The following is a 21949-nucleotide window of genomic DNA, read 5'->3' on the forward strand; positions in this document are numbered from 1 at the left end:
TCCCCCCTACCGGCCTGTGCGCATGCGCGGCGGGGCGGTGTTGGCGACGTGGAACGATGGAGGCGGGCGGCAGCGGTGGGTGCGCGCCTGCGCCGGGCGGGGGCCGTTGGGCGCGCGGGTGGGTGCGGGGGGCGGCGGCGGCCGTTGAGGGGAGCGGGCCGGGCGGCCGGCCCCGCGGCGGGGGCGCGGCTACCGGCACCCGCGGGAGCCGTCTCGGCGGCGGGCCGGGCCCGCCGGGGTACCGGGGCCGCCGTACCGGCCGCCTCCTGCCCTAGGGCGTTGTGGCGCGGCGGTGCGAGCGGACGGGCGCCGCTGACGGGGTAAGCGGGGCCTCGGCGGTACCTCCGGGCCCGCCCCGTCGCAGGGGGCTGGCGGGGCGGCCGAGGGGCGCGGGCAGCGGCCGGTGGCGGGTGGACCTCGGCGGCTCTGCCCCGTCCCCCTTCAGTGCTGGCCCCTCCCGGGGAGGGAGCGCAGCGAGCTGCCGCACGCCCCTAAGCGTCCCGGTTGTCCTCTTGTCCTGACGCCCACCATATCGCGATAGAGGGCTGCGCTTGTGCTGTAACTCTCTGCACCGTCGCCACGGAGAGTTCCCGGGGCCGTCGCTTCTGCCCGGTGTCCGCTCCCGGGGCACCGGCACCCGCTGTGCGCCCGCCCGGGCTGGGGAGCGCGGGGGCCTCCCTGTCGGGTGTCCGGGGGTCCCGCAGGGGCTCGGGGTTGTGCCTGCTGTCCCTTTATGCGCGGTCAAAACCAGAACGTGAGAGGTTCATACCTGCATTTCTTGTTTTGTACTCTTAATGACGTTTCTTATTAGCGAAAAGGCTATAAAATAGCGTATTTCCCTTTCTGCTTTTGTCAACCAGGTGCTTTTTGTGGTGCTCGGTGGTTGCTTTTGCAATATAACGTGTCTGCTCAGTCTCACTCTTGCCACTTTGTTTTCATACTTCTGAAGGATAACATTTAGCAAGAGTGGGAAGTATCTTGGTTTAAAAGAGAATTTGTATCTTACCTTAATTGATATCAGGTTTTGTCTTGTATGCTTTCATGCCAAGCACTGTTTATCTTTATCTTTTTTTTTTTTTAATCTTTTGTGATGAGTGTAGTGAGTTTGTGAGGCCGTAATCTGATTTCTTTCGCTGCGTGTACTGAGGGATGACATGCCGGGCTGCAGTTATAATCATTTGAGGTATTTGTAGAAGTAAGGAGATTGTTAATATTTCCTGCATTGGGCACTTTTTGAGTGTAGGGGAGTGGAAAGAAGCTCCCGGGTGGTTGGGTCCAGTTTCCTAACGCAGGCCGCTGGGTTGTGTAATCCCCCATTTTGTCAATTCCCAAGTGAAAACCGTTGAAGTTGCTCCAGTTGGGGTGACTTTAAAATCATCATTGCTCCTTAGATTGCCAGGAGCTCAGGCAGGCCTCATTCTGCTCTCTCCCTGGGCTGTTTTCTCTTTCCACGTTACTGCTGCACCAGGAGAAGCCCGTGGACGGCCCTGGGGATGGTGAACCCTGCTCAGCCCTCTCATCTGGCTGAATGAAGCAACCATCAGCTCCTTCTCTTCCAGTCCTGTGCGGATGTTTTACTAGCACAGCATCTACTGCACAGCATCACTATTTTCTGATAAATTCAGTAGAAAAGTATTTATAGCAATTTAATACCAAACTTCGATGGCTCTAGTGCTTCCAGTGATTTTATAGGAAGATCCCAGGGTGTTTTTAACATGCTGATGACTGACAGAAGATATTAAAAGTAAGAAATCCTGTTTGGTGGCTGATGAACTGTTGTCAAAGTGGATGGTTAAAGATGATAATAATATTTCTTCAAAGTGTATTCTCTAGAGTGGAAAGCCCATTACACCTTATAGTAATTGCGCACTTTGGCAAGTATAATTTCATTTGCAGTAGACCCTGGAGGTAGGCAATATAAATCATGATGTGTAGTATAATATAAAATTAGGCGTACATACAAAACATATTTGGCCTTCTGTACAACATGCGTTTTTTTATGCTGTAGATAGATTTCTAGCTGTGGGAAACATTTAAAGCAGAGACAAATAGCTCTGTTGTAAAAATAGGGACAAATTCATCAATAATCATAAAACATTTTCATATCGAACAAAATTTCCAACACTATAAGCCGTCATAGTTTATCAGGTAGTTTGTGTAAAATTGTGCTTTTGAAAACCATTGCTGTACTTGTGGTAATAAAAGTCTCTTTTTGGCCACTGGAAGAAGATATGGTCAAACCAGTAATATTGGTACAGATACACAGTACATTCTTAAGCTGTAAAGTCAGGTCTCAGTATGGGTTGTGCATATTCTTGATTAGTCTTTTTTTTTTAATCTCTATATTCCATTGATATCCTTGTTTAAAGTTCAGTTTGTTCTTCTCATTTTATAGTTCCAGTACAGCAGTCCTGCAAGCAGCAGGAATCTCACTGGTGAGGGCAAACAAAACCTTTGAAGAAATATCTGCCCACTGCAAAGAGCAGAATTAGCATTTGAATTTTCACTTCTTGAAACTTTTGAAAAATATGTTATATACCTGTAGTAATTATTTAACAGGTGGAGAAAAGTTGAGCCTTTTATGCAGAAACATAAGGTGTGCTTGACCCAGCTTCCCTCCCTTCTAATGGTGTTTTGCTAATCAGGTTAAAAAAATTATTTCTGCAGGTATTCCAGAAAACACCCGCTGTGTTTGAGTTCTGACTTTTACTTGGGACGTAGGAATGTAAGAGTAAGGATAGAGGTAATTTTTTTTTTTATTGCCCCCACACCACTTCTCCTTCCCTCTGTGATAGGATGTATGTCTAAAACTGATGTTGTCATTCTACCCTTAAATTGGTAGGCTTGGTGCAGTAATTATTTAATAAAATATTACAACTGGAATTACGTAGGAGGTCAGAAAAATTATCTTCATAGTTTTTGTAGCTTTAAATTTTAATTCATGAGGCTTTTGAACTTTCAGGGAGATTTGGCCATGAGTATCATGTTTTAGTGTGGGAGTGTAACTAGCAGCATTAAAAATGGACAAAATTAAGGAGTCCCTAACGGATCTTGTGGAATTTTATATTAATGAACTAGAGACATGTTTTGTTGCATGTGTGTAAATTGGACAAAGAAATACTTAAATGCTATAAATGCTTATTTACCTGTAAATGTTAAGTGGAAGCTCTCTGAAGTGACATCGACTTCTTAACAGAAAGGTGTTTGTGGGATTCGCATCCCGTCAGGAAAAGCTCCTTCAAGAGGCTTAATACCTACCTGCTGTCTTGCCTCTGACAAAACATTATGACTGAGGAGAGAAAGAGGACAAATAAGCTTAATATAAATTAGTTTTGTCACTTAATGGGTTTCTTACCCCACTTAATGGGTATGTGCTAATGTCAGGGCCGATACATGGTGGATGGATATGTGGTGGTTTTCAGTTCTAGGTCTTCAAAACAAGATCATAATTTGCCACAAGCATATATTTGCTTATTGGTGTCCAGTGCCATAATGTAGCATTTTCATATTTTTCAGAGCACTGTGTATCAGATGTTTTTGTTCTGAGGCAAAAAAAGGTTGGAACAGTAAGAAGGAATGGCATTTTTATGTCAAGCTTTTTTGGATCTTGTATAACTTTAGAGAAAGGCAGTTGAGCAAGGCTTTTTTTCCCCTATGAGTCAGTGGTTCCAGTTCAGGACAAGGCTGTGAAGGTGACTGCTGAAGGTGACTAGTAGTTCATCTGAAATAAGCTATTTTGAGATTAGTAAACAGGCATCTCCTTAGTGATCAAAATTAGTAGATTTGATCACCACAACAGTAACCTGTTGGTTAGTGATTATATGTTATTAAAAAGAATGAAATGAGATGGCACTGAGAAAATACATAAGCCCTACATCTCAGTCTCGTTTATAGAATTTAGGTTTTCATGTTTCTGTCACCTCCTTTTCAGAACACTTCATTAAAAATAGCAAACTCTGGGATTACCATAGAGTTAACTGGCAAAGACAAAGGTGATTTATAGCATTGCTTGTTGAGCAGTTTGGTGAACAACCACAATGTCTGGGCTCACTCACATACGATTTCTTCTGCTTGAAATATGCTACCTAACCAAGAAGGTCTTGAAAAATCCCTTCTTCGGTTGTGAGCAGAACAACTGTCCTGTGGGTGGGATGCGAAGTAAGCAGATTGTGCTCTTCAGAATTAGGCTTTTATTGATGACTGACTCCCACGTAAAATGCATGTGGAAAAGTAACTGGAGCAGAAAACACAGTATCATCACTATTTTTTTCAGCTGCTGTTTGCCTTCCCTGTGAGGGGCCTTCTTTGCCTGCAGTAAATCTATCAAGATTAATCATTTCTGTTACGGCCAAGACACTTTAGGCTTCAGTGGAACCTGTAAGGACCATACTAATGTCATTGCAGTGCTGCTTTGTTCAGGCTCTTGCTACAGAGGAGGAAGGCACTAGAACAGGTTACTGGCCAGGAGGACCAAAAAAGATGCTGTGTTTGTTCACTCAGCAGAGTAAACAGTGGACAAGACAGATTAAATTATCTTGAGAGCTACCTAAAGACTTTAATATGTGGTTTTCTTTATTTCTTGTACTTAAGAATTGCGTGGACCACTTCATAATTGTGTTGCATTTCTTACTGCTGTCCAAAAGTACATCTGTTCCAAGGTATTGAGCTTTAAGAAAACATATTTTGGTATCTGGTGAATGGTTAGTGTGCTGTGCTGCTAGATATAGTGGAGACTTTCATGACTCCAGACAGTAGCCATCAAACTTGGTAGAGTCTGAAAAATAGTGGGTCGAGGAGAAATGGAGAATTTGATCAATATCTAGGCAACTATGAAAGATGGTATTTGCCCCCAGGTTGCAAAGATAAATCCCTTTATGGTCAACCAGGTTCTCTCAAAGAGCTCATATATTTTGTCTTTCACAAAAACAGCTTGCCTGTTTCCCCCTACTTTGCACAAAACTTTTTTTTTGTGGGTTTTTTTTTTTGATGCTTTAATGTATCTGAACACTTTCAGCATGGAAAAGTAAGAAGCATGGGTAAAGGCAATTGGAGAAAGGATTGGTTGCCAAATATGCTGTAGAAAAAGGGAGGAAAATTACAAATCAGTACAGCGAAAAGTAAGATTAGCAGAAAGAGTCTTTCCTGCATAACTCATTAGCTTAAAAACAGTAGGAAACGTTTTTAATTTGTAGTGATGAAGGATGCATTTATTCCATTCTGAAATCTCCCCTGCTGCTTGGTTGTAAGTGACTGCTGTATAAGAGAAGGTGAATTCTTAGTAGTGGTTTGATTGCATTTGATGATTGCCAGGCATTAAGTTATAGCTGCAATATTTTGGCTCATTAACATGCTTTAAAAACAAAGATTATTTCAGTGCTTTTCTCTGATTAAAAATGGCAAAAATTCCTAAATTCTGAGGATTGTAAAAAATTTTTTTTTTTCTAAAGGTTCCTTTTACGGGCATGAATTCTCATGGCCGTATATTTCTGCATCATGAGTTTTGTTTAGCAAAATTTTACCAATTTAATTGGTAAAACCACAATTCTTAAGCTTTTGTACCTCATTTTGGAGTATGTGTGAAGGCTAATGAATGATCTCTTGGTATTAGTGAAATATTTGTCTTAACTGCTTTTTGTCTTTGAAAAAAGATCAAATCCCCCCCTTTTTTTGTTTTCCTTTTCTTCCTCCAGCAGCAAAACAGCACCAAAACTTTCCCAAAATAATTTGCCAAACAGTGCAGTTTAATAAACACTTTATATGCCAGGAAAGCTGCAATGCTATCCTTACTAAGGGAGCTTTGCCACTTTGCTTTTCAGATATATAAGTGCATGCTTCAGAGAACTAACCTGTGATTTGAATTACAAGGTCTAACCTACTGTTTGTCGGCTTCTTTTCTGGAAGTGGACAGAAAGCAACTATGAGGGTACATAGATAAGAGAAACTGTAATTTAGCTGCTGAAATCAAAGCTGTTTGGTTTTTATAGCATCAGTTTTCATTTCTACAGTTAAGATCTGTTAGTCCTTTTCTGGTACCTTTGGGTATGTGTGGGACCCAATTCACTTTCTCTTGGAAAATTGTTCCATATTGACACCATAGGTATTTGTAGCAGCAATTAAAGTTAATCAATACAAAGATTCTGATTTTTAGATACATTGGGGAACCAGGTGACATTGTTTCTTTAGGCGTATGTTTTTATTCGGAACATTTCTTTCGTGTCCCGAAGTGCTGCGTGGTTGTTTACTGATGGACAGAAATAACATCTCTTACGTCATGAAGATTTTGCAGTCTTCGGGGTGTGATGAAAGGTACAGGCTTAGCAAAGAGGTGCAGAGGGGTGAGGATTAAAGCAGTACATGCAAGCACTTGCTCAGATCAACTGGGACCTATTTGATCTCCCGTCTTTGGTTTGACTACCTCCCTTTCAATGGGCCTAGAGACGTTTTGAGATATTTTGTGTGTTGCATGGAAAATAGGAACATCTCGTATTTGGGAATAAGCTAGGACAGAGCATTGAGACTGTGACAGAAATAGGCTAGTGAGTTGCAAAAGCTGATTTGCTGGGAGCAGAAAGTTGAGGATCTTAATAAAGATGGCAAAAGAAGCAGGGCTTCTGGATTACTGCAGCTTTCCCTGCTCTACTAAAGCAGGATGAAACGAACACATTAAACAAATATTTCCCATGAACAAACTTCAGGGCTGTGCAGCTGCCTTAGACCACTAACTCTGATCCTGCACATGAATGTACATCTACAAGGTGTAACTTAGTTTTTTTCAGACTGTTCTTTATCTGTGGATGTGATATCTGTTCGTAGGTTATGTAGGTGTTGTGTATGATACTTAGTCCACGAAGCATTTGATCCTTAGCTATAAATATTATTGTAATATGAATGAGTAGACAGAATTCAAATATATTGTGTGGACAGTAAAATTCGACTATTGGAGCTGAACAATACCTACAGTTAATATATCGTCTGTGTCTTCTGTTGCATGGAGAATTGTATATATATTACAGTAGTCTCATAACTGTGTGGGAGTGTTAGGATTTTGTGGGACTTTTTAATGTCTCACAGGTGAAAGATGGTCTTGGATGCAAATAGGAATCAGCCAAAAACCTCAGTGCAGCAGCTTTGCTAATACTTAAATAAGCAGCATTACATCTCATACGTTCTCATCTTTACAGTGATATTGGCTGCTTTGCTTGAAAGGAAAACCATGTCCATTTGTTTTAGTTCATAAAGCAGCAAACTATAAAGGTAATGAAAGTGCTGCTATGTATGGAGATGAAATTTTGTTAGGTTTTCAAATGTATAATAGCATCACTTCTTAATTTATTTTCATATGGTTGTGTTAAAGACCCAGCCTAGAGACCAGATCTCAGATGGCAAGGTAAAATCGTCTGCGTGACCGTCTCAAATTCTTGAAGTATTCATTTAAAAAAAAAAAAGTATATATAATCTATATTATTCAGGTTGTCTGCAGGCTGAGCCAGACAATCATGGCAAGGATAGTTTTGGGAGGGGGAGCTGGCTATACTGGATGGATTAGCAAAATGTCAGCATTGGCACTTAAGTTGTGAGACCAGTAAGAGATTGAATACTTAATTGAACTATAATTACTTATCTAAAATTATTTAAATAGAAGGCTTAGAGAGTGTGACAAGTTTTTTTCCAAGTTCAACAGTACACATACTGTATCTTGAGTTACACTTAGGAGCTCAAACACAGCATGTATGTATTGCTGAATTACTTTTAACTTGAAGAGGAAAAATGATATTCTTGTAAACATTGTTAATAATTAATATTAAAATCTTTTAGAAGGGACAGTAAACTCGGGCTTTATATCTACCCCTAGCTATTTGAGATTGGAATGAGTCCTGATGTGCAAAACAAACTCCCTTGTGTTTGCTCTGAAGCATCTGCTTCTGCATCATGGAGCCAAGTTCTGGGACTAAACAGATGTTGGATTTAATAGAGCATGACACTTATACACCAGGCTATGATTCTTTGGGGGTGTTCCCAGCTTATTTAGAAAGAAGGAGTTGTTGTTGGTAGGTGTAATAATACTGTATTGAACTAAATGAATTGCTAATAAATACTGTCTGTATTTTTTGAGCAAATATTTAGATTAATTGCTTTTCAAGAGAAGACTTAACTTTTTTTAATGAACTATGCATTTATTTAGTGTATTTCAAGAAAAAAATTTTAGACTTCATTGGTAATTTACTGCTGGAGTAAAAGAAATTCTGTTATTTGGTGTTTCTTGTGGCTATCTCACTTCAGCGCGTGAGGAAGCAGAATCTGTTTAACCTTGTGTTCAGAAGTGACTTTGGGATCCCCTGAAGCAGCCTTTCTGTTATGAAAGTCAATTTTAGGGAAAATCATGGCTAAGTGAGGATTAGATAGTATTTAAAAAATACTGTGGTAATTGTGTTCCAAATACTGACCAACCTTTTATGTCATCTAAAGACTTGAACCTCTACTGCCTTAACCAGCATACAGTGTTAGAGACACAGTGGTAGTGCCTGTTAATCAAAAGCAATTTGCAAATTTAAGTGGTTACATGTTTTATTTGAGTGATCTTTTCAGCTAAAGGCAGCTGTTTCTAAAAGAAACATGTCTGTTATTTAATAGCATGTTTGAAAATGATTTAAGGTGGTGACTGGAATTTAATTTAATATTATTTAATAGCATCTGTCTTGGAAATGTGTTGGAGATCACAGATAACATGTAACCATCTAAGTTAAAGCATCGAGATTAATCTGTTACTGTTGTTAAAATGCCAGGAAATTAAATGTTGATTTTTTTTTTTAAATTATTTTTAGACATTTGTCCTGTAAGATATTAATGAACTCTGAAGGAGAGACTTGTTTCCTCTGTCACCTGATGGCTGGAGTTCCTCAGAAATGTCTGTCTTATTTAAAGCTGGCTGTTTAGGTTGTAGGAGCTGAAGGTGCTCAGGCTGCATCATGAAGTCATCGCAGAGCACTTCAGCAAGTTTTGAGATAACGTAAGTTCCTGATGGAAGGAGTTAGCTTTGTTACACTCGTATGTTGTTTCTACATACGGTCATCTACAATAAGTATCAGTAGAAGTTGCTGAAATTTTTACTTTAGAGGAGTATAGTGAATGTAACGTTCCTAGGAGACGAAAAAACCCTCCTGGAGAAAAATCTGCTTGTTTATTTGATTGCTCTAAGATTTGTTGGCTCACAAATGAGTAGAAGGCAGAGTTTGCAAAGTCCACATATCTGCTACCTACTTCTACAAGCATTTAGCTAGCGGTTGGATTCTTTTGACAGATCTCAATGGCTTGATATTTCATTTAGTGGGGGAAAAAAAAAAAATCAGCTAGTGCCTTTTTTTTCTGTCACTCTGAGGAGGCACTCTGGGGAAAAAAAAAACAATCTCTGCAGTTTGGAAGGAGCCAGCCGGGTGCTAGGGCACAGGGAGAGCTCACAAGGGATTCTAGCCAGCAGCTCGTCTTGTTGCTCGTATGGCTTTGGCCACAGAAGTGGGCATGATGCTGACTCTGAAAATAGACAATAAATATTTTGCTAAAACTTGCTTTTAAAGCACTGTTTAATTTGGAGGATTTGTTTTAATGGAATTTAATCTACTGGGATACTGCAGGAAATCTGGAAAGTATGCAGACTCTTTTCAAGAACTAGCTTGCAACCTGTTCCCGTTGCTTTTGTATTGCTGGGGAAATGGGTTAAATGGGGGGCTTTGGGAGCTGCTGCAAGCTGTGAGAATAGCTTGTGAAATAAAGTGGAGTTACTCGCCTTAGGAGGATGGGCTAAGGATTTAGGGCACGGTCAGAGTGCTGGCACGGTGAACTCAGGAGTTATAGGTTCAGGTGGAGGAATTTGAAGGCAGGGCTCCAGCTACTTCTTGTTTATCTTCTCCCCTGGGTTTCGTCTTGGAGCAAGTGAGCTACTCCTTATGTGAGCTGGGAAGCATGAGCAGGGGATGGGAACTTGAGGCAGACACGGAATTGAACTGTCTGTACTCCTAGAAATAAAGGTTTAAATGTATGATCTATAAGTCATTTAAAGATGCAGGGAAGGGACTTGAGCCGAAATATGGGTCCAGGGCCAAGAGCATTGTTGTTGGCTTCTGCCGTAGTTGGGCATGTGCAAACCAGGGGCTGCAGAGCTGAGGTGTCCATGTGCAAGCTGAACCTTGATTCTTCTGCTTCGAAGCCATGATCCAGTGTTCTCATGTATTATGCAAACTGGTTTCTCTTCTACTTTATTCTCTAGCTTTGGTATTCATTGGCTTTATTTCAAAGATAGCGTACACTGAGCTTTTTTCTTTGAAGTAGCAAAATTTGTATTCAAGTAAGATGCATTCATTCTGTTCTGTGAATAAACGTTCAACCAAAGGTCTGGAAAATCCTCTTAAACGAATTACATTTTATAATCCTTTAATGCTTCTCCACAGAATTCCCTGGCACAAACTTCCATTTTTACTCCTAGGCCACTTTTAAATTTCTCCTCCTGGAGGTAGTCCCCATGACAAAAATGGCTTCTGCAAATGCTATAGACAGTGTCTTCAGAGCTTCTTGCTAAATGAGACATACAGAGGTGATAAGGTTATTGTATCTCTCTCCCCTTTGGTCAGATATAAAGGGAGGTGGTAGAAACCAAACTGCCTCATAAAAATAGAGCTCCCTGGGTGCATGATGGCAAAGCTACAATGGTGCAGTTGTTATAAAAGCAGATACACTGAGTCAGTGTAAAGTTTTGTCTCGCTGTGTTCTGTCTTCTAGAGCAGTAATAGTGATGGAGTACTAGAATGGAGAGGAGGAGCGTGGAGTGGTATTTTCCTAGCCTATAGTGTCCCCTACAAACAAAATTTAGAAAACAATAAACATTTTCCTCATTTTTATAGGATCTCACCTTTTAAAGACCTATTTATTGCTTAATAGTATCCTGTATTCTACTCTCCATCTGCAGCATTTTGTTGTTTCTGAAATATTTGGTACTGTGCATTCACTCTAAATCTCGAATATAAGTTCTTCAGATAGCCTCCGTGATGGCTGCAAACATTGCAGCTTTTCGTTGTGTCTCTTCATTTCTTTTTAGTAAGTTTTCCTCATTTTTATCCTGTTCTTTATTATATTAACTGCTGCTAGAATGGCCTTTTCTGGAAGTAATTGCTTCTGCAAAGATGATCAGTCTATAAGAATCAGTACTGGAGTGATTCTTGAAACCGATCCTATATCTTTGTCGAGACCAAGGGAAGTGTTGCTGCTGAGTAGTAGCTTGTATCTTCTAATATAGCTGTCCTTATTGTGTCTTATGCCAGATCAGGAGTGAGTACTTGGTTACACAGTAATGCATTGCACAGCGCTTTTATCTTGATGGAGGTGCTTTTTTTTAATACAAACTTTTAAAGCTATTAGTCACAGTTATTTCTCTTAAAAGATGGAAGATTATTGAAGCTGATGTCCTGGAAAGATGTAAAATGCTTAGGAGCATCCCTGGCACATAGTTAATAGCGTCGTGGTGGGTTTTTTTTCTTTAATTAAATTGTTTATAAAGGTGAGAAGCGCTGATAAGCAGCATGGAGAATTGAAATCTCATTCTTTACACAAATCAAGTATAACACAGCTAGTAATGGAAAGAGGTTTTGGAATGCATCTCTGCCAGCTTCTGCAGTGTTGCTTCAAAAAGCAGTTGTGTTTCTGATGTGTTAATTTTTTAGCTTTTTTCCCCTCCTTGAAGTAGTTGACTGGAGCCAACCACATTATTTTACAAAGATCAGGAGGTTCATGTGTGGTCAGCAGTACCTTTCCTCACTTGATGCAGGTTATCTCTGCAGCAGTGATAACAATGTGCTTACTCTGGCAAGGTGGGGGTTTCAAGGTGTCGATCATTCATGGCATTCAGGAATTAGCTGCGTGGTGGATTCCCTTTCTTGACAATAGGAGTAATTTGCCTAGCTATCTGTGCATATTTAGTTGGAAAACATATTTTAGAATAGCTTGTTAACTTAACACCCCTGTTTAAATTGTGAATTCCCTGCAGTTTTCCCCACTGGTAGCAACCTTGATAATTACTACAGCTGTGACACTGTCTTCTTGCTGAATGTAATTTATGAAAATCAAAGTGAGATGATGACTGCAGTAGCAGCACAGTAGCTTTTAACTTCCTTGGATAAAGATGTTATTGTCCTAAGTTTGTTGAAAGAAAATCTTTTAATGCCTTCCTATGTGCCTGTTTTCTACATTTCAGTAATTTTTCAAGGTAGTGAACTAAAGCTTCACTGATAGCTAATTTAGGATCTGTATATTCCTTATTTGTACAAAAGACTTTAAATGCTTCTCTTTTTTTGTTTTTTTTTTTTTCTCTCCTTGAAGAAATGAAAATTTAGAAAGGGATTTGCCAAATAAAGAAGATGGGAGCAAATAGCAGCAGCATCAGTGAGCTTCCGGAAAATGAGTACTTAAAAAAATTATCAGGAGCAGAGCCCATCTCCGAGAATGACCCGTTCTGGAATCAGCTGCTGTCTTTTAGCTTTACCACTCCAACAAACAGGTAAGGTGGTGCTTGTTGAAGAACTAAACCTTGATTAACTAAACCTATAAATATATTTATAGAAGTGACAAGTCTGAAAGCAAATGAGTGGTTTTGTTAATTATTCCTGGTTTAGGTAGCAGAGGAATAAATGCCCATGTAAAATGGATTCTGTTGTTTCTAATTTTGGAAGCTCTTTGCATCACCTGTTCCATTCCTGTGGGTTCCTTTCTTCTTCATAATAGCTGTAATTGCTATTCATTCTCCTGGTAGCTGAGAAAGCTCAGAAGTGGGTTCTGTACTGTTGTTTTGGGGTGCCTTTTTCTTTTTTTCTTTGAGAAAGCCTCTGGTGTTTCTGGAGTTGCTGAAGACTCCAACGCATGTTTCCTCTCAACTTACAGTGAATTGTACATCTTCCATAACTTAATTGTAGGTTAGCTATTGAGTTTGTACATCTTCCATAACTTAATTGTAGGTAAGCTGTTAAGTTTCTTAGTCTGTATGGCTTACCTCCCCCCTTTTACATTTTAAAAAGAAGCCTGGCACGTTGTCTCCATAAAAATATTTTCTAGATATCTAAAATTCAAGTTTTGCATGTCTTTTCACTCTAGCAAGTGGTGTAGATATAAACAGAATTAATATTTTTGAGAGGATCCATAGCACATCTCCAGAAATACAGAACGTAAGTCCTTGTGACTTCTGTTAACCCAAGTCCATCGCTAAGTTCATTGGCCTGTGTATTGATTATCAGTCTTACAAGAACAATCTGGTGTTACTTAATACCTTAAGTATTACTTAAGCTGTTTTTACAGTTTATAATGTGACCTGATACTTTTCTGTCAACTGAATGTCTTATTTATCCCCTTTATTTTTAGCAGTATTTTCTTGCAAAGGACCTAGCTTTTTCATAAAGGGTCATAACAGACTACATCTAAACACTTGTGTAACAGTTTTAAATAGGCCACAATGTGTTACTGCTAAAATTGGGAACACTTTTAATCTTTAATAAATTGGAAACGTTTTTGAGAGCTGTTCTGGCCAATTTTATTGCCATCTTTCAATTTTTTTTTTTTTTTGTTAAAACAGAGCTCCTGTCAAAATGAATGGTAGTCAAAGGTATTTTTTTTCCTGAAGGTGAAAAACTAATGCAGATTTATGATTATCCTGAGCTCTCGAACCTTGAATATAAATTAGTGATTGAATGAAGAATGGAATACAATTTCTAGTGAGATATAGTTTACATGTTACATGACTAACTTCTGTGCCGTGTCTTGTGCACAGTAGCTTCTGAAAGGCAGAGACACGTTTGTTTTCATAACAATTAGGAGCAGATCTGGTAGATAATCTGTGTCTCATACTAGAGTGCCTGTGAGTAAGTGGAAATTCAGACAACTAGGAGGGAAAACGGTTAAGATAAACAACTGAGAGGCATTTACTAGGCCTTATTTTTGTAAAGAGTGCGGAGGAGGAGGAAGGATTTTGTCTTCTGCATGGAGAGAATAGCCAGAGGGTAGCAAGATGATAGTGTTGTGAGTTGTAAAACTCCTAGAGGGTGGTACACAGTTGGCAGTGGGTGAGGGGGCAGTCGTGTTTTCGCTAAGATCTCTGAAGATGCAAGAATGGTTTACAGCCTACCCATGACTAACAAGATGGACAGTATTCTAAGAAGTCTTCTAACACTGCATTTGGTTTTCTTTTTTTTAGGGGGAAATAGTTATATATAAAACCCCAGCAATTTCTTTCAGTTGTTCTACTGCTCCTCCTTCCCCCAGCAAAGGAAAGGAGTTTTCGTAGCTTGCTTTGCAGCTTTTTTGTGCTTATTTCATGGAGTCCGATCCAGTGCAGAGTAAGTTTGCTTAAAAAAAAAACCAAAACAAAAACAACCCAAAACCAAACCACACACAAGCAAAAAACAAAACCCCAACCAAACAAAAAAACCCCAAACAAGAAACATAATTGAAAAAACAAGCAAACAAAAAAAACTGATCCAAAGGCAGGTTGAAAGTTTAATTAGCTGAACACCAGATGGTGCTCTTGCCTGGCAGCTAGAAGAGAAATATTTTTAGAGGCATCTTTTGTGCAGCTTAATAATTGGAAGGAAACAGAAATTTCCCATTAAGTTGCATCTACCTGAGAGAGCCATTTGACAAATGATGTCAGATGATGTCGGCTGCACAGCACCCTCAGCCATTGTCTAAATCAGATAACCTTGCCTGCAGGAACAGAACAATAGAGGTCAATGTTCATTTCTGAGATTGAAAGCTTGCGAAATACCACGTTAACTCTGTTTTGTTTTAATGAGGCTTGAGTGTAGGTCATGCTTTTGACAGGAGCAAGATTCTAGTTTTTGACTGTTGTGGAAAGGAACCAGTTTTCACCTGTCAAACAAGACAGAATTCACTTTTCAAATTATACTTTTTCCAATTGTATGTTGCAAAATTGGTTTGTTTATAGTAAGTGATTGTTTGCAAGTGTTATTGGGAGCCATATAAATGCTGTGAGGTGTTTTTGTGGAGGTAATTGATGGTAACTCTAGAGTAAAAGATCTATCCTACTTCCTCAAATTTTTGCAAGGATGGGACTGATATGATCCCCAGGGAGAAGAGGGTTGTGTTCTCTGGACGCCGCTTCGGGCACACTTCTGTTCTATATATGGCAGTACTATAGGGAAAGGAGAAGAGAAAAACCTGAAAGGAGAAGGTAGTAGGAAAAGCAAACAACCAACAACAAAAAAACCCAACAAAAACCAGCAACGTGTGGGAACTGGTGGGGCTGGGGTAGATTGCCTCCTTTCAGTGACAGAAGCCTGACAGATTCACCTTGTCATGAAACCTTACCTGTAGGAAGGAACCAGTATCAGCAAGGAAGGCAAAGAGTACTTGTGATATTTTAAGGGAAACTTGACTCCGTGTGTATAAGTGAAGTTTGTGGGGTTTGTAACACTTTTCCTTGTATGCTTCCTGTCTGGTGAGGAATATGTGAATAGTGCTTTGCTTTACAGAAGCCGTTCCAAATTAGTCCAGGTGCTGCTGATCACAGCTGGCAAAGGAAGGTCTCTCAGGCTGCCAGACTGAGTTGGATCTTCTGAGGAACAATAGTCTTTTAATCCCCCAAATCAGAAGCCCTTGGCTTGAGAGTTGGTAAATTACTGGCTTTCTACTCTGAGAAAGACGAAGGCGTGATACGCTATCTGATCTTTGAATGGTACTGCTCTCTATGCTCTACTGTCTGTCTTCATTTTCTTATGCTGTGCTTTTCTCGGCACTTTGTACTCTTTTCTTTCTTTGTCATTGTTTTGCTTTTCTTCCGTTCCCCTTTCAGTTTGGTTGATCTCTTCCTCCATTCATCTGTTTCTCATCTTCTCGCTCTTCTGCTTTCTCTCCCCACGCCTACCCGATTGTATATGTTAATCTCTTGTTGTGTGGTTCTGTGTATAGTTCTTTAGCATTGCTCATTTACCTGGCCATGTCGTCTTTGCTGGGTTTATTTTTTCAGTTAACTTTTTCATCTGTTTCTGTGAAGAACACAAGGTAGTTTGCAGGGGGGAATGAAGTTTGCCAAATACCAATGCTACTGAATCTGAAGTTGCTGTGTCTTTGTCAGCAATTACTGATGCAAGATACTCTTGCCCTTTCACTATCCCTTCCAGTGTTTATTCAGGTCTGCTCTGGGTTTAATCAGGAACTAATGTGTCTAAAAAACAACACAGCAAAAAAGTGTTTATTTTTTCAGCCAAGTTAATTCCCTAGAGTGATTCATAGCATGGCACCACAAAACAATTCTGGCACAGGAAGGATTCATTTTTGGGGCACAGTAGGCTGTTGGGCTAAAAGGTGGGATTGCTTAAACCTGCTGTGCTATCAAAAAATGCCTGTGAAAGCATGGGGTCAAAGCGGAGCTGGCTGCTGGGAGTTTTTCTGGGCTGGCTGTTCTTCCTCTCATAATGTTGATTTTCTAAATAGTTAAGGAAGTATTAAGGGGGAATATTAAGTGGGAGTAATTCTGGTCTGTGCATTCACAAACCCCAATTATGAATCAGCCATCAGTAATCAGAAATGAGCTGACGGTGAATCCCTGCTCACTGCCTGTGACTTCTCTGGCATGAGTGATAGTAACAGCCAGAGCAGTCTCGGGTATTTGGCAGGTAAAGCCACTGGGGCCTTACACGATTTAGCAGTGGTAGGAGATAAGTGATATATGCATACGTGATAATGAAAGAAAAAGCTACCAGCAATTTAGTTTTAGTTTGCCTCATGCTTTTCACTGTATTGTGATCTCCTCTTCCGTAAAGCAGGTCATGGATGCTAAGCAGGTAAAATCCCCTTGGGCTACAGAAGTGTCTGCTGAGAAATTTCTGGTTTCAGCCGTTAGGAAGTGCTTGGTGGTCTAAATTCACACTCCTGCATGTTCACTTTTTTTCTTCACGGATCCTTATTTGTTGCACAGAATGGGCTCATGGGAGCTGAATTAAAATCATATAAAACCTCTTAAGTCTGCCACTTCCTACATTTCAAGTGGCTGACTTATCAATCTGAATAATGTTTGGATATTGGAAAAATAAAATACAGCTTTTCTGGATGACTTTTTTAGTTATTGTTACGAGCAAAATCTGTGAGGTTTACTTTGGAGTCTTAGCTCTCAGTTTAGGCAGACCTTTGTGTTTGTCTGGCTCTCCTATGAGTTGCTACCAAGATTGCAACCTCCTCCTTAGCGGTGGTATTAGTTACAATTCTTTCCTGATGGAAAACTTGAAACAGAGTTAACTAACACAGAACTTGCTGAAAATCATGTGCTTAATATTTACTGTTCCGCTTTGTTCCTTCCCTGGAGTTTTTAACGAGTCGCTGATTCAAGAATAGTGTGCATGAGCCTTTAATGGAAAGACATAAAAATGAGCAACTTTTATGTTGCCTTAATATGGTACATTTTTTAAATTGGAACAATAAATTATATGCAGCTTTTTATTCTTTGATGTCTTTCCTCCAACTAGTCCATTAAAGTCAGCATTCCCACAGTATGAATTTACTGAATGGGCTGATTCTTCTGTTTTGTATTCAATGGCAAAGAAAAAAGCTTTACTTAGAGGGGAAAAAGTGTCAGGAAAGCTGCTTCCTTTTTTCTTCCTCCCCCTCTTTTAGAGGGGGTAGTTGTCTGCTATGGTTTGAGTCTTATTCTTATCATAATAAGAGTAGGTGTCATGGCATGGATATGTTTATAATTACAGTTTGTATGCAGAATACTTTCTCTTGCCATGTTGAGCCGTTTTAACAGTAGTCACTGCCACTTTGAAACTTCTTATGTTGTGATGCCTTTAAAATAAAAGCAGATAAAACCATGTTCTTCAAAGATGCTGTCAGGAAGCAACTTTCACTGTCTTTTATTACTTACGGTTTTGCTGAAGTCTACGGGACTGATTGTTAGTAAATTTAAAGTAAGGCAACTGAATTCAACCACTCTAAAATAACTCCACTAGTTTTTTTTCCTTCTTTTTTTACTCCCCCACCCCCTCCCTCTTTTTGGAAGTAATGGTTTTTTACAATATATGCCAGAATAGCTGACTGCAGAATCTCTTTCTGGTAGTGTGAAGCCAGAAATAAAAATCTGCAGTCAATGAAAACTATGAATTTTTTTTGAGCAATAGACTGCTCAATTTACCATTCTTCCCCACCTCTACTGAAAAGATGCTTTCTTACAGAAAACTAACTCACTGATGAAGAAACGCCTTGTACTATGATTAGTATTTACAAATACAAAGTGATTAAATCCCAACAAAATGAAAAAAATTGAAAGATCAACTATGAAATGACAGAAGAGCAATTTCAGCAAGATGAAACAGAATTTGTATTGTCTAAATACTGTTTCAATATTATGTTTTACTTGGTCAGTAATCATTGCCTATACATATGATAACTCATAGTTTTCACTCTTCCTTGTGAAATATAAAGGGGCAATTTTGGCTTGTGTTAGTATTCCCGTATGGTTGAGTGGGGGTGTGTGCATCGAATTCCCAAATGGCATTTATGTGATGGTACAGGTTTGAGGGATTGAACTTTTGTATCAGGAAAAAGAGGTGACCTCTAGCATCAGAGGGGCAGTATCTGAGCTTGCAAGTTTGAACTTAACTTTGATTTCTTCTCTTCCCTTCCTAGTACGGTGTCCTTATTATGTGACGTAGGTGTAGTGGCTGTGCTGTCCTCTTTCTGACAGAAGGGGATTACCCTCGATTGCTTTTTACTTCTATCGCTGATGTGCGATACCTGGTGTCACACAGATGCTTCCTGTGTACAGATGGGTTTGTAGTGACAATCTGTATGCAAAATATTCTTACTGCTTGCTGTGTTGAGACTTTAAAGAAGTCTGTGCTGTCAGGAAGCAAATTTCACTATTATTATTAATTACAGTTCTGCTGATGTCTGTGGGCCTACTCTCTACATAAAAAAGCAAATGAAATAATTTCTTGCTTTTATAAAGGACTTTGAAAATGCTGGCCACCAGATGATAGGATGAGCCAGGGATTCCTGTGAAGCCTGGAATTTTTTCCTGAAGTGTGTGGGAAGCAATCCTGCACCTCAGATGTTTGCTTGGATCTAAATGAGCCAATCAAGTCTGCGTGGTTAAGTCTACTTTTCTTTGAATCCTTAGTGTTCCCCGCAGTGCTCACAACCCATTTGAATCCCCACACCAGGTGATACCTTTTGCTCATGCCTCGGAAAATTGTAGAACTGGTAAATGTGATTGGGATACGTACTACTTTCCCAAAACCGAATGGTTTATTTCAGGTTGTGCCAGTTAAAATCTGTGATTGCATGTACAAACTCACCCAGGTCCCTATGATCTTTATATTAAAGATCCATGACCTGAAGCTGGTGGTTCTTGCCACGTGTATGTGAACATCTTCCAAAGTGGTGTCTCCTCCATGGTAGGGCTTACTGGATGTTACTGGGGTGTCTGGGTTTCTCCTAGTGATGCTCAGCAGCGCCACCAAGCAGCAGGAAGGGTTTACTTACCTTGCTGCTTGTTTATTGGTAGAAACTGGTGATCGTTTTCTTGTTGAGAATATACTAACGATTCTCATAGACCAGGGGATATTTTAGTCCTCCATCCCTAATGAATCTCTCTTCTATTTTTACGTGTTGTAGAAAATACTGTCTTTCAGAAGCTTCTTTTCAGAAGAAGTGTAATTTTTATTTTCCCAGTTCTTGGTAGATAAAATTGCAGAGTGGGAAATGTGTAGGATTTTTTCCTTTTCTTTTCTGAAAGGTTGTTTTCTCAGGTACTTCGTTACAATTAAATATAGTATGTTGAAGAGGATCAATTTAAATGCATTTTAGACTTTTTTTGTCCCAAATAGCAAGCTCCTAAAATAGATATCTATATATGTGCATGTGTATACACATATATTTGGCAACAAGGCAGTCCGTATTCCTTGGGTCAGGGTTTTCAGAGAATTGGAACTTATATTTCTGATCAGTCCAGTGAAGAAGCTTCAGTCTGTCAGTGCTTGCTCTTGTTCTTAGTGCTGAAAAATAGTTTGAATACTACCGGTGCTGCTTTGTGGATTAATGAAAGGACAGATGTTGTAGTGTTAGGTTTCCATTCTTATATTCATTCATTAACCAAATGTCATATCCATAGGGATTGTAGAGCAAAGTCAGTACCATAGCTGGTTGTAGAATTTCTTTTGTGCCTTATGAATCTTGGCTCTGGCATTTTCTGCCTAAGTGTTAATATAATGTATCTCCTGTCTTCACAGCACAAAAAAAAAATGCAGGTTTTTCCATGTCTCTCACTTTTGTTTCCTGCTCAAGTGAAGGAAAGAAAGCCACTGCTATGCTTTGCCCCAGGTACATGGAAATGGGCTGCTATTTTCTGTACCCCCCACTATACTTTCTCCATGAATCCATCCTTGGGTATGTAGCAGTAGTATTGCTTCTGTTGAGTGTAAGAACACCATGTCGCTCTCTGTGTGTGCTGGGGTTGTGTTCTGCTGTAGTTCCTTCTCGCTAGGTGTTTCTGTTGCGTGAACTGAAATTTTGCAGATGTTGTTGCCTAGTCTTGAGGATGGCAAAATTCAATTCTGTGTTCTTGTTGTATGAGTAAAGGGGAGTGGGCTGTAGTTAATTTTTAAGCATTAAACTTCATTTTGGTAGGAAAAAGAATGACTCAAGTGTTAAAAGCTTTGCTGAAGATCTGAAGGTCTTGCTTGTTTTGCCGCTAAAAGCTGTGTAGAAGATCTGAAGGTCTTGCTTGGTTTGCCACTGTTTTTGATCCTGGCAACTTGTAGAAATCAGGCAGCTCTGTGGAATTTGTTTGAGGACTTTGTGTGGGTTTTAATAACTAAAAGGGAAGAAAAAAAAAACTTTTAAGAATGCTATACTTTAAAACCTAACTGCTTAGAAATTAGAGGAAAAATGAACCATAATTAAAAGCTGTATGTCTACATTTATGGTTTAAATCCTGGAGCAATTACTATAATCACTCGGTCTGTATTACAGAAGTCCCCAGCATCTTTGGATAGTGAGAGGTGGGTCACATTGTGTTGAATTATGGTTATTCAGTACCTAAGAACTCTATACTGAGTTGGTGTCCAATATAATATTCACCCTGCCTGTCAGCTCTTAGGAAGGAATACATCCTGATGACAAGCTGCCAGCTGGACAAATTTACAAGTTTTTTTAAAAAAAAAAAGTGCAAAAAGTCCTTGTTTCACATAGACCTAGAAAACTGTGTTGTCTGTAGTTGCTGGTGGGGTGTTCTGGTTTTATACCATTTGTTTTTAATTACTCTGCGTGTTTTTAGCACTGGAACAAGAGACCACCTTTGAGACTGAGTCTAATGTTGTTAAAGTGTATATGAAAGTGTACGTTTGTTCTTTCTGAAACTTAAGTTGCAAAGCAATTTATAAGGGAGGAATGAATGGTGGTATTTGATATCAGAAAAAGCCAATCTGCGTGTCTAAAGTTGTCTTGGGATATTCAGCTGTAGGTGAAGAGCTGTCTCTGCTGTCAGCTCACTACACAGTAAATTAGTCTGATACACAGGAAAATTTGCAGGCATCTTAAAACTTAATTTGTTTGATGTCTCTATCTTGAAGCATTTCCTATTGAAAAGTTTTGAAGTAATTCTTTTGGCTGCTGTTTCTACCAATATCCTTACCTCCTCTTCCAGTCCTCAGGAGTTTGGGCCCAGCTCAGACAAACTTTAACAGCTTCCAAGAGCACGGCTCCACATGGTTTTTCAGCAGTGGAGCTGGTTTAGGGGCTTCCCACACAGCACCACAGTTAATCTCAGGTTGATGCAACAGTTCTTAGGACTGTGCTGTAAACTGGATTACCGTCTAAATTTAAAAACAGAAAGAAGGGGGGACTGTTTACCCCACCACTGCATTTTAGAAGTTCACTGGCAGAGCTGCAGGTAGTTGCCAAGATG

General features: G+C 39.7%; 1 protein-coding gene across 6 annotated transcripts in view; it reads left to right on the forward strand.

The window, feature by feature from the left end:
* The first annotated feature begins 4 nt into the window (after positions 1–4).
* LOC142075123 (dymeclin) overlaps positions 5–21949 on the forward strand; it is a 222816-nt gene continuing 200871 nt past the window's right edge. The window contains exons 1-3 of one of the 6 annotated variants that reach the window (XM_075136151.1): positions 22–75; positions 2668–2743; positions 12364–12541. In XM_075136151.1, coding sequence (XP_074992252.1) covers positions 12402–12541 — 140 coding nt within the window. In that variant the 5' untranslated portion in view covers positions 22–75; positions 2668–2743; positions 12364–12401. Of the gene's footprint in view, positions 80–191; positions 321–1121; positions 1196–2667; positions 2744–12363; positions 12542–21949 lie in introns of those variants that run through there. The other 5 variants (XM_075136153.1, XM_075136152.1, XM_075136150.1 and 2 more) reach the window with 5 other exon arrangements.

This window comes from Calonectris borealis, chromosome W (assembly GCF_964195595.1).
Source record: "Calonectris borealis chromosome W, bCalBor7.hap1.2, whole genome shotgun sequence".
In the NCBI taxonomy this organism is placed as follows: Eukaryota; Metazoa; Chordata; class Aves; order Procellariiformes; family Procellariidae; genus Calonectris; species Calonectris borealis.